The sequence below is a fragment of the Ochotona princeps genome, chromosome 27, assembly GCF_030435755.1.
Source record: "Ochotona princeps isolate mOchPri1 chromosome 27, mOchPri1.hap1, whole genome shotgun sequence".
NCBI lineage: Eukaryota > Metazoa > Chordata > Mammalia > Lagomorpha > Ochotonidae > Ochotona > Ochotona princeps.
The window spans coordinates 21,231,873-21,248,125 of record NC_080858.1 but is presented as its reverse complement, the minus strand read 5'-3'; the positions used below and the strand labels follow the sequence as shown (position 1 = coordinate 21,248,125).

Genomic DNA, 16,253 nt, shown 5'->3' with positions numbered 1-16,253 from the left:
TGTGGCCTGGGAGAGCAGTCGAGGATGGCCCAAAGCCTTAGGTCACTGTAAGAAAGGCTCTGGAGAAATGATTCTTTATTTTTCCCTAGAAACATGTTTGTAAAGCTCAGGTTAGAATAGAGATGCCTAATTTCATGTGGAAAGAAAACCTCTTTTCAATGATAGCCCTATGTGAAGGAATGAGAACCCTCAACCTGAGCCTCTTAGCGCTTTTCTTCCTTGGTCTCAAGAGCCATGATCTTGCATGCATCTCTTTAGGGTGGGGGTTTGGTAGGGCAACGCTGTAGTGGTCTCACAGATTACGATTGAAATGCAGGTTCTACAACTTTGGAAAGTTGTCTTAGAAAGATTTCCCTCCAGCTTGGCTGAGGACAGGAGGAAGTCTTGGATAAATGCCCAGCTTTCTAGAAAGTAGAAAATATGAACATCTGAGAAAGGAAGGAACGTTCTTGGGGGTTTCAAGTAGCGAAGATTTGAGTACGTGCCATTGTCTTTGATGGGTATGAATGCTGCTTTGTCAGTGTGTCATGTCCAGGGAATGAGACGGAAGAGATAAGTTCATGGCTTTTGGCTCGTCGTTTGGCTACTGTGTTCTTTTAGAACTTACATCAAATACTTTCCCAATAAATATTAATTCTAGAGGACAGAACCTTTTTTTTTATTTGTGCACATATTTCTTCTAAACCAAGCACACTGTGATATTTATTTATTTGAGATTAAGAGAGACACAGAGAAAGACAGAGCAATTTGTCATCATCCATTGATTTACTCACCCCATGTATCGTCTGGGACTGGGCTGAGTTAAAGCCAGGAGCCAAGAACTCAGTCCGGGTCTCTCCTGTGGGTGGTAAGAACCCAATTACTTAGTGCCTTCCAAGGCTTGTGTTAGTAGGAATATAGATCCAAAGAGTAAAGCGTCGAGACTTGACCCCAAGCACTCTGTTGTGGCTTGCAGGTAACATAAATACATCTTCACCTCTAGGCCTATTTTTCCTACATGTATTTTACTCAGATTCCTAACTTTTCTGAAGGTAGACACACTCTCAATTGCCAGGAATAGCAAGTAACAACGAAAAGAAACACAAGATCCCTAACAATGATTGCTAGTATTTCCTAACTAAGACACTTAGCCTAAGACCTGCATTCTCTCTGTTAACAGGAAAGATGTGCCTGCATGGAGAAGCTGTTAAATGCATACCAGTAGCAGACTGGTATTCTCCTGCACTGTAGTCAGGGGACCAAACAAGAGCAGCCACTGAAGTAATGTCCTCCAGTGCTCTAATGTGATGTAGAAAGACTTTCCAACTGCATCTCGTCAATTTCTCTCCTATGCCTGGCAGGTGCCCACCTGCGGCCAATGTGAAAGCCTTACTCTGTCCAGACACCTTCCACCAGGGAGCAGCAACTCCCCCCTATCCCTGCCAAGCCTACCTTAGGGACTCTGGAGATGGAAAAACGAAATACTTCAAAGGCAAGCAGTAAACTAAGAAGAATTAAGTGCTTTGAAGCCAGCTCTGTAACTAATGCCACATTATAATAGATGCAGTTCAGTTGCGTGGTCTGGCCTCAGACTGTCCCCACTCACGCGCCCCAGGCTCCTGGGGTCCAGCACACTCTGCCAGCTGCTTTTCCAGGTTGAGCCACATGGTTTTCAACACAACAGACTCCACAGTACTGCTCACAGGCAGCTCTTTCTGCAATGGCTTTCTACACAGCAGGCAGAATGGCAGAATCAGGTCTTGGGCTCTGCATCATCTGAGTCCTCTCCCCCTCTCCAAACACTCTCCTTTTCCAACTTTGTGCAAAGTTGACTTTTGGATCCAAACTGCATAGTGTCCCTAAAACACACTACACCATGTCACCATTCTTTGCTAAACTTAGACCCCAGATTTAGCTCCAATATATGTTGAAACAAACTTTGAAATGGGCCTTATCATTCAGAGTGAAGGGTTGTGTGTGTGTGTGTGTGTGTGTGTGTGTGTGTGTGTGTGTGACAGAGAGAGAGAGGTGGGAAAGATCAGGTTTGTTATTGTGCATGCTTTAAGATGGACAGAGCAGACAGAAATCAATTCTTCCCTGGCAAAATGTCCCTCCATCCTTCTTTTTGCTAAACATACCAGATCCCATCCCAAAATAACTGTGATACACTCCAGGATATACAGCCAGTAAGATGTCATAAACTTTCTGCTGTCTTTTTGTGAATGTGATAAATATTAAATTTCAAGACATGAAGCAGTCTCCCTGTGGAGCCGTCAAAGACGGTCTGCTCTCCTCAAATACAGTGGAATCTGGCCATGGATCTGAAGTTTAAGAACAAATTTGAACCTTGTCAGGTATCAGGGAAAAAGGGGGTACATGGCTCAGAGGTTGATGTGTTGTTCCTCTTTGGCCCAGGTAGGGTTTTGCCTTCTTGAAAGCAGAACCAAGCAGATTGGAAACTTCCAGGAACCAAATTCCCACCTGGGAAGGTCTGAGGTGTGATGGACAGTCATCATGGTTTTGGTATGAGCCCAAAGGATATAGGAGAGCAAACGCTCAGAACCTTCCAGAGAGAGTTTCAGAGACATGTCATTAAAAAGGGACAAAGAAAGTAGATGAAAATGACAAAGGGGTATCATCAAAGGAGTTATTTTAGCGAGCAAGTGGCATCATACATTCAGAATCAGAATCTAAAGTTTCCAAGCTGTCCATCTGTGAGTGATGCGGCTTGCAGGATTCCTGCTAAATCCTGCATGGGGTGGGAGGACTTCCTTTATTAAATATTTTTAATGGTCACTGAGATAACCAGAATGCAAACTTCTGGGAATGATGGGTTCCTAGGAACTCTTTGTAGATGTTCTATCCCCCTCATCTTTTTGACGCTACCCACACTGTTGATCCTAATGTGCTTCTCTGGATTTCTTGGCTGCACAGCCTCGTGGTTGGCCTGTTATCCCTGTGGCAGCTCCGTGCTTGTCCACTGAAGGCCCCTTCTGCTCCTCCATTCCATTCCCTAGGCTGTAAATATTACTCAGGGATCTTTCTTTCTGTGTCTTTTAAAAGTTATTAATTTGGGGGAAGCATGATAGAAGGATGGAGAGAGAAAGAGAAAGAGAGAGAGAAAAAGGGAGAGAGAAAGGGACTCCTGAAATGGTCACACCAGCTGAGGTTAGTTCAGGACCAAGCCAGGAGCCAACACTTGGGTCATTTGCTGCTGCTTTCCTGGGCACATTAGCAGGGGGTTCAATTGAAATCATAGCACCTGGAATTCGACCTGGCTTTCAATGTGGGATGCAAGCGAAAGCTTAACTCACTGCACTGGCCACCCCCCAGTCTCATTCTTGGCCATTTGCTTTATCTGTAGACAGTGTCCACTGGCAGGGCTTTAGCTGCTATCTCCATAAGGACGCTTAAGTCTCCAGGGATCTCCAGCCCAGAGCTAATTTCAGCACTCCAGGCTCATACATAACAGTGCCCCTCGTTTGCTCGTTAGATTCCTAGGTACCTACATACGGTAGCATACTTTGTTGTCTCATTGGATTTCTCCACCTGTTTATGCACTAACTGGAAACTCTTCCTTTTTTTCCTTGTCAAAACTGCCTCCTTTGTAGTGTTCTATGCCTTAGAAAACTGTGCCATGACAGACACATACGTCTGAAGCCTGGGGAAACATCCTTGATTCCTTTTGCTCCTTTCCCTTCCTTGTGTAACCTGCTACCATTTTCTTAATTCTACCTCCTAAGCATATCTTAACTTTGGCTTCTCTTCATGTTCATTGCAGCATCCTAGACTGTGTCAGCATCATCTGTCCCCTAATCCACTACACGGTGTGGCTGTATTAACGCCATGAGCTTATGCTGTATTTCAAGTCTTTCCTTAATTATTTTAGCTCTTGTACTCCATGGTCTAGGCATTTTGTCATCTGCCCTTCCTTCTTATGAGCCATTCTCACACTTCCTTTTGTCTGTTACAGACATAGTTTCCTCAGCCTAAAATAACGCATCACCCATTTTACTGCTCTCCATCTTTCCCGCTCCTTTTTCTGTCATCTTTCATTGTTAAATTCACACTCCTACTTCAGAGCAGGTTCAGAGTCTCTGGTTTGTATTATCAAAATCACCTACTCGCGTGTTATCCCTTCCTGACACTCACGTCCACTTTTCCAGCTGCTACACTTTGTCATATACCTCAGATATTTTATTAATCACATTTATTTCTTCTTGGAGCTCAAGGAATACTTTGTTCTATCTAAACTACAGCTGTTTGTTCACTGATTCTTCTACTGAGCTTTTGGTCTGAGTTTGCTCCATTGCCTTCTTTTTCTGATAGATTTCCTGTTTTCTAGATTCTATGCTTTCTTACTTGCTTTATAACCTTGGTTCATGCTGAGAGCTCGTTCATATTTCTGTCATTGTTATTATCGTCACCATCCTTGTCATTGGTTGCATGTTGCATAGTTTCTCTCTTTTCCTTAATCTTGAGGGCAAGTTAATATTTTTTTCATTTTTAAAATAAAAAAGTTAAAGGTTACTGATTTTTGGTAACTTGCCCAAGAAAACATGGTTGGTGAGTTGTGAAAGTTGGTTTTACACAGTATTTACATATCCAAGATTAAACTTGTATCTGGCCCATGATGCTACCTTCTCCTGATGGCAAATGGTGTTTAGATACAAAAGGGAGCAGAACATTATTTTGAACAATGATTTCCTGGGAACTGTCCACCTGTAATCCTGTATTTATAGCAGAACACTTTCTAACCAAGGAATAGGACACTAATCCTGTTGATTGACAGTGTTGGGTGAGAAATGTTGGGGGGAGGGAGTGACTTTTCTGCACTAAGTGAAATATAGACTTCAAGATCTCTGAATTCTCCAAGGCTGTATTTCTGACCATTACTTTTAATTCTTTCAACTGTCTTCTACAAATGATCTCTCACAACTATTAACAGAATTGGCACCGAGTTCCTTCATCTGTTTTCATTTCTCTATACAGTTTTGTGTCACTGGAAAAGTTGGAAAGGCTGCACCCTCTGATGTATTTTAACATTCAATATTAAAAATAGTAATTGTTATGGGAACAGCAAGGTGGCTTAACAGGCTAATCCTCCACCTGCAAGTGCCAGCATCCCATATGGATGCTGGTTGCTACATTTCCAATCCAATTCCCTGCTTATGGCCTGAGAAGGCAGATCAGAATGACCAAGTCTTTGGGCCCTTACAGTCATGTAGGAGACCCAGGAAAAACACTTGGCTGCTGGCTTCAGACTAGCTCATCTATGGCTCATATATTGCACGCATGGCATTAATACAGCCACACCATGTAGTAGATTAGGGGACAGATGGCGCTGACACAGTCTAGGATGCTGCAATGAACATGAAGAGAAGCCAAAGTTAAGATATGCTTAGTACCACATAACGCCAGTAACAGTGGCCCACGTGAAAAACATCAACAACACTTGCTGGCGAGGTTGCGGGGAAAAAGGAACCCTACTCCACTGCTGGTGGGGCTGCAGATTGGTACAGCCTCTATGGAAATCAGTATGGAGAATATTCAAACAACTCAAAATCGACATACCGTATGACCCAGCTATAGCACTCCTAGGAATATATCCAAAAAACTTGTTTTACGAGAAACCAACATGCACTCCTATGTTCATAGCAGCACAATCAGTAATTGCAAAAACATGGAAACAACCAAAATGCCCATCAGCAGAGGATTGGATAAGAAAGCTATGGTTCATCTACTCCATGGAATACTACTCAGCTATTAAAAAAAACAAAATGCAGTTCTTTGTGGCCAAATGGGCCAAACTGGAAACCATAATGCTAAGGGAAATGAACCAATCCCAAAAGGTTAAATACCACATGTTTGCCTTAATTTAAGATGATATGATGTTAAGCATAACATGTTATGTTATGGATATTATGTCATTTGTAGTATATAAACTAAAATTGAACTGTGAATGGGGGGTCACAGAAAGTGGTTAAGAAATCGCATTTATTTTTAACGTGTTGACTGCTCAATACCATGTCAATTAATTCCATAACGATGTTAATTGTTTCTGATGGTATATTAGTGCTTTTATTTGACCGGGATGATACTCTGCTGTCTCTGCCCTCAGACCAGAGAGGGTCTATCCAATAAGTAGTTAGACTTGACTGGACTATAAGATGTTGGACTCTATGCTTGGCATATACCTGCAAAGAGGGAATTTCAACTGAACTTGAACTGTGGTTATGCAACAAGGTGGAGGAACCCACCATGGGGGGACGGTGGGGGGAGAATCACAGAGTCTATGTAATTACAACACAATGTAATTAATGAATAAATTTAATTAAAAAAAGATATGCTTAGGAGGTAGAATTAAGAAAATGGTGGCAGGTCATGGCACACTTAAGGAGTGAATCAGGGACTGGAAGATCCTCTCTCTCTGTGTCTCTCCTTTCTGTAAATCTGGCTTTCACATAAAAATAAATTAGTATTTAAAATCTACTACTAGTAATAATAGTTATCTGTTCAATATGCACTATGTTCTGGCTTTGTGCTAGGGACTGTGTGATAACTATTCAAGTGATCCTCATGCTAGCTCTCAGAGGTCAGGCCATTATTATCTTGTTATTATTCCATATCCCCTAAAATTCTACACAGATTATCTGTTCAGGCTACCTTAGTAAAAAATCAGAGATTGAGCAGTTTAACCAACAGAAATTTGTTTTCTGGAGACTGGGAAGGCCAGGATCAAGGCCTAATGGGGTTCATTTTCTTATGAGGGCCTTCTTTCTGGATTACATATACACACGTGGTCATCTTCTCCCTGCGCCTTCATATGGCAGGGATGAAAAGGAACACGCAAGTGGAAATCTCATACTCTTCTTAGGCCATCAGTGGTAGTCCATGCAGACACCACCTTTATGACATCATCTTGTAAAATCCATATTTCCAAAAGCGGTCACATGGGAATTTGAGTTGGAGCGCCACAATTAAGTCCGTGATGATGGATAATGTTTATGTTGGCTTTAATGATGTTGTTGATTCTACTGAAAATGAAACAGTGTTTGGGAGGGAGTGTCTTTCTGGACACTTCTGTCTCTACCATGAAGCAGGTGGACAGTTTGCTCAGCAAGGGACTGGCTGCATTTCACTATTAGACAAGACAGGCCAGCTCTCTTGCTGCTTGTCAAACAGTGGGAAGGAAGCATAAGAAGTTTCTTTGAGTTTGAAGAAAGCTGGTTCACTGTGGAAGGAGTCTTCCATTGTGTTGATAGAGGATTTCCTTAAAGTGTCTTTGGAGAAAAGTGTTTTTTATAAGTATCTGTCTTTAGATCTAATAGATACCCTTGGTGTCAAAACTTAATTATTTGTACTTTTTTTGTCTTCAGAACTAATTGTGTTCTTCAGAAGCTTTTAGTAACTGGTCTTTTTCCTCTTGTCCAGAAAACTAAAGAAACTGTTTCGGAAACTGAAAGATGAGACCGAACCTGGAGAAACTGACTCTGCCCATTCAAAACATCCGGAACAATGGGACCTGGACTACAGCCTGGAACCCTACACGGGACTGACCCCAGAGTACATGGAGATGAGTAAGAGCCCCTAAGCTTTCCTTCCACTGGGGATGGGTTCAGGTGAGGGGTCTGTGGGGCTGGAGTGGAAGCTGGAGAAAATGGTTGAGACAGCATCTGCTCTATCAAGAACTTCACGGTGACTCAGTATTTCCATGGAGTGCAGCCTACACCTGAGGTGGGTGTGGCATCAGTGCCCTGAAAGAAAACCTGCATTTGTTGATGATCGCCACGATACCCTCTTCTCCTTGGGCCACTCATTCTTACCTGTCTCTCATGACCCTCTCCATGGCTTCTATCACCAATGAAGCCCTGTGAACGCTAGTGGAATCTGAAAGTGCAGAGTGCAGTTTCCATGACAGGGGAATCTAGGAATGTGTTCCATTCTGATTGTGGAAGGTTGGGTAAGAAGCTAGTTTGGCAGCAGAAATACTGAGGATGTTTTGTGTGGGAAGTGAGGAGCAGGTGACTAGTCACCAGGTTCTGGTTGTTTTTCGATAAAAATGGAAGGTATGAGTGCATGTTTATAAAAGCTGAGAGAATGTAACCATTTCAGATGTGGCTTCAAAACCAGGAATTCTTCATTAGGGAAAGGGGCCTGATTTGGACACACTGCCTTCAAAATCTAGGGCTCTGGAGTATAATCTTGACCTTTTTGGGGGGTGGGTGTTGAGGAAGCCTCTTTCTAAGACTTGGGATTCATGAGTTGAAAGCATAATATGCCAACAATCATGAGCTCAGCTAGGACATCTAAACGCTTAGTCTAGAGATCGTGGAAAAATATCTTATCGAATCCAACAACAGAATCACCCAATACCGAATTCAGAGCTGAATCTAATTTTATTTGCAGAATCACTTCTGCCCTCTTTGGTTAATCACTTCTAATAGGGAGACACCAGTACCTCTCTATGTACCAGGTACTGGACTCGTTATTTCTAGTGCATATGTGTCCTATTCTGTTATACAAATATGTGTATGTATATATAATAGCGGTGGAGTGCTTGGTGACCGTGAAAGATCTATTCTTGCCCTGGGTTGTCTAAAACTCTACAAAAAGCCTGAGGTTTATCACCTAAATCAATTCATCAGCGAAGAAAAGTCGTTATGTTTGCTTCAGGAAAAATAGGCAAAGAAAATAGCAAGATGTGGTTGATAATGACACATTGCTCTCTTACGCTTTTTACATTCAGCTAAGTGCTTCTCTAATCCCTTTCCGATGCTGATCCAGTCATTTATACAGAGGTCACTGGCCATATTTCAGACACCCTTCTCCATCTGCTGTCTTCTCACTCATAAATAAAGAACACACAGCTAGAGGTCGAGGCTTCCACTGGGGGAGGGAGTTCCAGGGGGCATGTTGGAGCTCTATCTGTATCTTCATCCTGCAGCCCCAGTTTCTAACCTGTAACCCCATTATCTGGGTGAGTTTTCCATGCCTGCTTGTGTGTCCAGCCAGCTATTGGAAAGCTTCTTTGCTAAGAGATTCCTGAGCAATGTTCCCTGGTTCAAGTCTGAGCTCTGTGACTGACCTCAGGTAAGAGGTCAACGTTGATGTATCTTGATACAACAGTATCTACTCCAATTGCTGAGTTTAATAAATTCATGTAGGTAGAATGCTTAGAGCAGTACCTGGCACATAGACAACTATGAAGGGTCAAGTAGTGCTTTTCTTAGTGTCTTGAGGTCCTAGGAAGAGGGAGAATAAGGGAAATGTTCTCTGTTTGGTTATCTGTTGTGACATTGGCTGTATATCCACTATGTGTTCAAACTTGGATACTTATGAGAAATAAGAGAGAAAACTGTTAATATTATTAATGACTGGGAGACTCGGTGGCTTTGAAAAAATTCATACCAAGATTATAAAAAGTGAAATTCACAGCATTATTTGGGTGCCATTTTTAGGACTTTTTGTTAAATAAGTTTATGATTATACTTACAATTTTTTCCTGTTTCACTTAGCATTATCTGAATAAATATTTTCAAACTGTCACATAATGTACAAAAAGAACAGCTGCATAATAGCCCCTATAATGAATGTCTCTAACCTATTTACCTACCTTCCAAGGATTGTAGTTTTCACCCTATTTTCATGCTCTAATGCATATGCACTATCTTGTATAACATCTTTTCCTTGTTTAGTATTACTTCATCAAGATACGGTCCCCACATGTTCTATTTAGTTGGTCTAACTTAAGGTCATTGTGTGGTTCTTGATTTCATTTTACCAGATTGCGTTCTGAAAAGAACAAGACTTATTTCTCTAGTCACAGGCAATGTATAAAAATCTCTTTCCACCAAATGCAGAATCATTCAGTCTCCTGAAGTATAGACTAGGAAGGAGGTATCTGCGAACACCAAGCCTGGGGCTCCCAGTCTCCTCGCTCAGCACGTCGCATTCTACCTCAGTGATTTGCCTGTTCCAGGTTCATTCTTAGCTAACACAGTGCTTCCCCTGTGGGATCTTCGGGCCAAGCCCTCCTTGCCTCTTAGAAGAGTTGTCATTTGCCTCTCTGTCCTACCATTGTGTTTGGTGGATTACATCTTTCTGAATTATGGTTGCATTGAATCTCACCTATCTGTTCTTTAGCAGATGGACTCCATTAAACCCTAAGGAGCAGTGACCTCCGATTTCAGCCCTCACCATTTAACCTTCAATTTATCACAAATACATCTTCACTTGTCTCCCAGCTTCCTTTCCCACTTCTTCTGCCTTTCTTTTGACTTTTTAGAATGTCCTTTCTAGAATGCAAACCAGAGCCTATTCCTTTTGCTGCTTTCAAATAATTTAATGCTGCTGACTTTTAAGAGAAAGTTCACACTTCCCAGTGAAGCCCACAAGGACACTTATGAGCTGACTCTAATTTTGCAATCCCTTCAAAGGCCCATTTATGCCCCAGGGTATTTCAAACAGCCAATAGGAAAGGGAATTAAAAGACAAGTATGTTTAGTGTGAAAACCTTTTAAAATCCATGCATACTTTTTTTTCTCATAAAATGCATCTTCTAGGGACTTACTGACGATATCATCTATGCGCAGATTTCAAATTTTTTTGGCAACAAAATAAGTTTGTCTTTTAATGCCACTTAAATATCATTTACCCTGGTGTGCCTGGCTATCTCCCACTGCTATGGCAAAGTTGGATGGTACTGTCTTTTCTGCCTGCTGAGGAGTACTGTATGACTTCCCTATTCTCAGGTTCTCTCACTTTCTCTGTATCCTTTCTAACATGTGAGGTCTCTGGAGGCAGGGCCTACTGGGTCTTATTCCACTTTACTCACAACACTCAGCGTGGTTCTCAAAATATCGTCAAGAGTCCAATATAAGACCTCTTGAGTGAGAGATCTTTCTTTTAGCTTCCCTTCCTTTGTGACAGAGAACTAGTGATTTCATTTCTTTTTACTCAATGCAAAACAGCCTCTCTCTTCACCATGGACATGTTTATTTCTGTATAGGCAGCAATTTTCATCTTGCAAAGCCTACATGGGAGCATGTTTATGACCAAGAATTCCCTCAAAGAGAAGCCACTGCTGGTTCTAATTTACTCCCTCCCTTCAGGGATCAAGTCATCAGTAGGCATGGACACAGTGGCATATTATTCTCTCTTGAGACGTGGCTTTAACTTCAACTCCAGTTGCACACCTTTGCCTTGGCTGTCCCCCATCCTAAGCACTGCAGTAGTGGTGCCAGGCCCTGGAGACTCAGAAAAACAAAACACCGTGGGAAACCCAGGGCTCATCAGGTGTCTGGGTCAGCTGGTGAAGACGGATGGGCTGATAGTGACAAGGAGCCTCACTTTTGCAGGAAAAGTCCATCTCATCATACTTGCTTAGATGAGTCTCAGACTTTGCAGCTCAGAGATGTACTTGAGGGAACTGTCCTTCTCCCCTTCCTCTCCACCTGTTGTGGCCTGCTCACCCAGCAGATGGAGGGTTCAGAAACCACCCACAGGGACGGAACAAACTCTAGAGTGGTTTACCTCCCAGTTATCAGCTCAGACGTGTTCTGAGCTTCAGACAAGGCAGAGAAGGGCCAGGGAGAGAATCCATTCAGAGGAAACATTTTCAAATCGATCTGCCTGGGTCAATTTTTTTTTTTCCTAAAGTTGCTTTGACTTCTTTCCAAATCCTATGGTGTGTGAATCACTTTGCCATCCTGCAAACCCTGGGCCGAGAACTCTCACCTTCCCTGCTCCTTCCCTCTTCTCTCCCCTTCTGCCTCCCATCCCACGCACTTGGAGTGTGCGTGGTCTTCCAGCTCTTCCCAGTCCTCTTCCTCAGTCTCTCCCACCTGGTGCTTTTTCTGCTACATCTCAACCTGGCCACTTGGAGCCACCAGCATCTCTCCTCACCTTGTGCATTCCCCTTGAAGTGTGAAGTTGATCCATTGTTTAAAAACCTTTAGGGTTCCCCTTCTCACTGAGACCCTCATGTCCCGTTTAAATTTGCTGAGCTGTGCGTCCTCTCAGACACTCTGTGGTCTAGCCACAAGGAACCCTGTGGACTGTGACCTACCCACACTGCATATCTCACATGTTTCAAGCCTGACTTCCTGTTCCTCTTGCTCTGGAATTCTCTGCATCTTCTCTTGCACAGTTCCAAAGCCAGCTCTGCGCCAGCTGCTCTGTAAAGGGTTCCCTCCCACCTCTGCCTCACCTCCCTTGTTCAATACTTTAGTCCTGTGCCCTACAAGATATAGGACAAATAGCTTTCTAAAATAGAGGGGCCTGCTAAAACTTCATTTCCTGAGGGTAATTCCCTCAAATTGCTATGCTTAGCTACTTGCAAGGATGGACACCAAAAACACATTAGGTCAACAGGTAAAGGATGATTGAATACATGAAATTATCAGTGTTTCTGTCTTCACCTTTTCTTTATTTAGGCTGAAACAGGCTCATGTTGTAGCTCAGCTGCAGCCAGTTCTCACGGGGTGCTGATGCAGCGACCGTATCATCAGGAGTGCTGCTGATCCTCCTTTCTCTTTCCCAGCCTTCTCTTCTGCTCCTCCCACTTTCCATGACTCATTCCCCTCCTCTCTCCAGATCAGGCATGCTCTCCCTTCCAGGAAGTAAGCTGGGGGTAGTAAGAGAAGATGCAATGAGAACTGTTGTGCTGTTCCAAGAAGGCAGTCCAGGGAAAAAGTGAGGTGGGAGAGAAGACCAAGTCCACAGCAGATGTCAAAATCTGGTTGGTGGTGGGCATTTGGCATTGTGGTTAAGATGCCTTGTCACACAGGAATATCTCCACGTAATACCTGCCTCCACCTCCTGGCTCCGGCTTTCTGCTCATGCAGACCTTGGTGTACAGTGGGGGTGGCTTAAGTCCTTGCTACTACTCCCCACGGCAGACCTGGATGAAGTTCCTGGCTCCTGGCTTCAGCATCACCACTGCCATGGACCATTTGAAGAGTGAATCAACAGGATGAGAGCTATGTCTGTTCTCTCTCTCTATTGCAAACAAATTATTTTAACAATTACACACACAAAAAAACCCCCACACAGCTCATTGATAACAATGGCTTCTGACACTGCATGGATAACTAAGACCTTTGTGCAGCTTTGTTCTGAGTGATGTACATCCTGGTCTTTGACCTAAAAATCCCTTTCTACTCATGGCTCATTTGATCACATCCATGGCAACGCTGGTAAGATAGTATGAGCAAAATCTCTCCTTGCCATTCTCTGGGGAGTCAGGTGAGATTTGGAAAAAGTCCAGCTCTGCCTCTAACTAGCAGAGGGGGCTGTGAGAAAATCCTACTGTCACCCTATGCCTCACTTTTCTTTCTTGACATTTTTTGGAATTCCATCAGACAGTGAGCATTTCCTGCCATGATGCAGCTCACATTCTGGGGAAGTTCCATGAGTAATGCCCTGATTCTCCTTTGGAAATATGAGGTAAAATGGAATCCCTGCCATCCTCACTGTGTTGAGCTCATTTCTCCTTGAGCTTAAACCTTGGCACCGGTGGCCCCAAGGTTCTTTCCAGAGCCAATACCTAGATGTTAGACACCAGCTGCGCTGTGCTCCTGAAAGCCAAGAGACTCGGGGGATGGAGTGTGCTACTGAAGCTCAGCCCAGTGACTCATTAGCAGAACACAGGCTGGGGCCCCTTTCCTGATTCTTCCATGAGAGAATTTCATCAGGACTTCTAGGAACTTTGGTTTTCATAGAGAGCTAGGATGGCGTGAGTTTCTCTCCTGCCTTCTAAACTGCCTAGACCTCTCCAATCGTAGCAGGGCCCTTGTCTTGGACTTTGGAACAAAAATGAGAGCTGTGAAACCAAAGCTGCCCACTCCCTCTGGTGTGCCTGACATGGTGATCCCAGGCCCCGCTCTCAGCTGTCAGCTTCCTTCCCCTAATGCCCTGGACCACCCATGCAGACAGGAAGTGTGCTGAGCCCCCTCCTTTGTAAAGCTAGGGCTGGTCCTCAGTGGGGAGAGATGTATGGTATTTACCTTGTTCTAAATTGAACTGGAATCAGGGCCCAGAGGGTCTGGTAGTGGAAGGCAGTGAGGTAGGAGGGAAGATGGAGGGGTGCTGGGAGAGGCAGCTACCTCTGGGCAGGAGTGGCTGTGGGGACAGGCTGGCCCCAAACAAAGGGAAACCTGAGAGTGAGGGATTAGGCTGAGAAACCTATTTGGAGAGCAGGGAGCTTTCGAGGGAATCTCCAATATCAAACCTTTTCCTGAAGAGCTTACTGAAGCCTGCTTTAAGGTCTCCCCACCCCCATCTCTGAGGGGCAGAAAGAATGTGGGCCCAAGAGCAGGCCAGGGCATTAATCATCACTGCTCCTGACCCTGAAACGGGGCTTCAAAGAGCCTTGGCCACAGGCCTCGCACAGCCCAGTTGTGAGTATTCCTCTGGGGCCCAAGGAGAGGAAATTCTTCAGTTGCTCCAACAGAGCTGTAAGCTAAGTTAGCCACACAGTTGCAGCACTTAGACTTCTTCTACAGAGCGGAGTTTGGCCAGAAAATGCAGGCCCATGTTGAATCCTGTAGGGACTCTCAAGCCAGGTGCCCAAAGAATCTCGCGATGTTGTATTGACACTTATCTGGCTAAGTAAGGTTTGCTGTACCCCCAAGTCCATGGAGGAGGTGTGCTATCAATGGTGCTGGCAACTCCTTAAGGGGCAGATTCCATCACAACACAGACCCAGGGCCTGGGCTAAGCAGGTGCTCACGGCTCACTGGAACAAGAAGAGAGAAGTCTCCCTACAATGAGAAACAGTCACAGTGCCGACTGGGCTCTGTAGACGTTACTGTTGACCAAAGTTATCCTGGTATTTTTTCTGTATTGATTTAATGGGAACTGACTCCCCCACTCCTCCAATTGGGAAGATTCCTGCCTGTAATTAGCAAATACTGTCCTCCTATGAGTAGGTTTCCAGAACAATATATACTGATGGACCTGTGTCGCTGTCCCGCAGCGATGGACTTGGTGCACGGAGCCGATAATAACACACGTGGACCCTGACTGATGGTCAAAAGCCGTAGTTTATTAGTGGCATCAGACTTTATACACTGAGGGCCATACAGGATAAGGAAGGAAGTATTGAGCTCATCAACAAAACCATCAATGCTTGTTTGGAACTCTTTTGTCTTGTATATTCCATCAGGTGTTCTCATATACATACTCTCCACTCAACTGTTCTTATGCAAATGATATCCACTAAGGTATACCTAAGGTAGCCATTTGGTTATTGTCCTCCAAATATTATCCAACCAACTGTAATCCTGTGCTCACTGACCTTCTACGGTCACAATGTCCTCCTACAGACCTGGAAAATTATTCTGGTAGTTCAGGCAAAATGCCCCACATGTTAGTTCATTACTCTTTTGGCCATGCATTGGGACAGACATATTCCAGAGTCTCAGTGACTCGACATTTGAGAATAAAAAAAGTGTAAAGATCTGGCTTTGGGGATCTGGCTTGTGTTGAAGATCCTATCCTGGAAGTGATAGGATAGAAGTGGCCCCTACAGAAAGGAGTAGAAGGGACTAAAGCTTCAGATGGAGAGATGACTTAGACTACACCCAGGATTCCTCTATTAACTGGTTTCTGGCAGTATGGATGACTCTGCATCATTTTCAGATTTCCAATGGGGCTGACTGTAGTCATGAGGCGACATACACTCTGCAAAGTTGTCAGTCGGGAGTTGTGTTGCACAGTGTTCCAAGTGCATGTGCCACAAGCCAATGGCTTACAAAACCAGAAAATTCCCTTCTTGACCCACTCTGTGTATAGGAACTGAGTCAGTCCACTAGATCTTCAGGTACCTGCCACTGTCTCCACCTGCTGTATAAACACAGTTCAGGCAATGTCCAGAGTCTTGCTCCAGTTCTTCTGAGAAAAGGGAATCCCAGGCCATGTTCCTCCCTTTGTTTCCGAGGCATATGTTGCTTGGAATGGTCAGTCTGAGGGCACTTCAACCAGTTTATGGAAAAGTACAACTAAAAGCTAATTCAGGGGCAGACACGTGGTACAGCAGTTAGGATGCCAATTGAGATACTCACATCTCACAGCAGAATGCCTAATTCAGGTTCCAGGCTTTGCTCCCGATTCTCCTTCCTTTTCACGAGCATCTTGGAGGAGTGGGGGCACCAAGTGATGTTTTGTATTTGGGTCCCTGCCATCCATGTGAGAAACTTGGGTTGGGTTCTGGGCTCCTAGCATTAATTAGACCCAGTCTCAACTCTTCTTTATTTAAACATAAATCCCCA

At 44.0% G+C, this 16,253-nt stretch overlaps 1 protein-coding gene across 3 annotated transcripts in view; it reads left to right on the top strand.

Moving 5' to 3' along the window:
* ANO2 (anoctamin 2) overlaps window positions 1–16,253 on the top strand; it is a 349,050-nt gene that overhangs the window by 241,694 nt on the left and 91,103 nt on the right. For all 3 annotated transcript variants that reach the window (XM_058655873.1, XM_058655872.1, XM_058655871.1), the window contains one exon: window positions 7,414–7,559. In XM_058655873.1, the coding sequence (XP_058511856.1) occupies window positions 7,414–7,559 (146 nt within the window). The remainder of the gene's footprint in view (window positions 1–7,413; window positions 7,560–16,253) is intronic.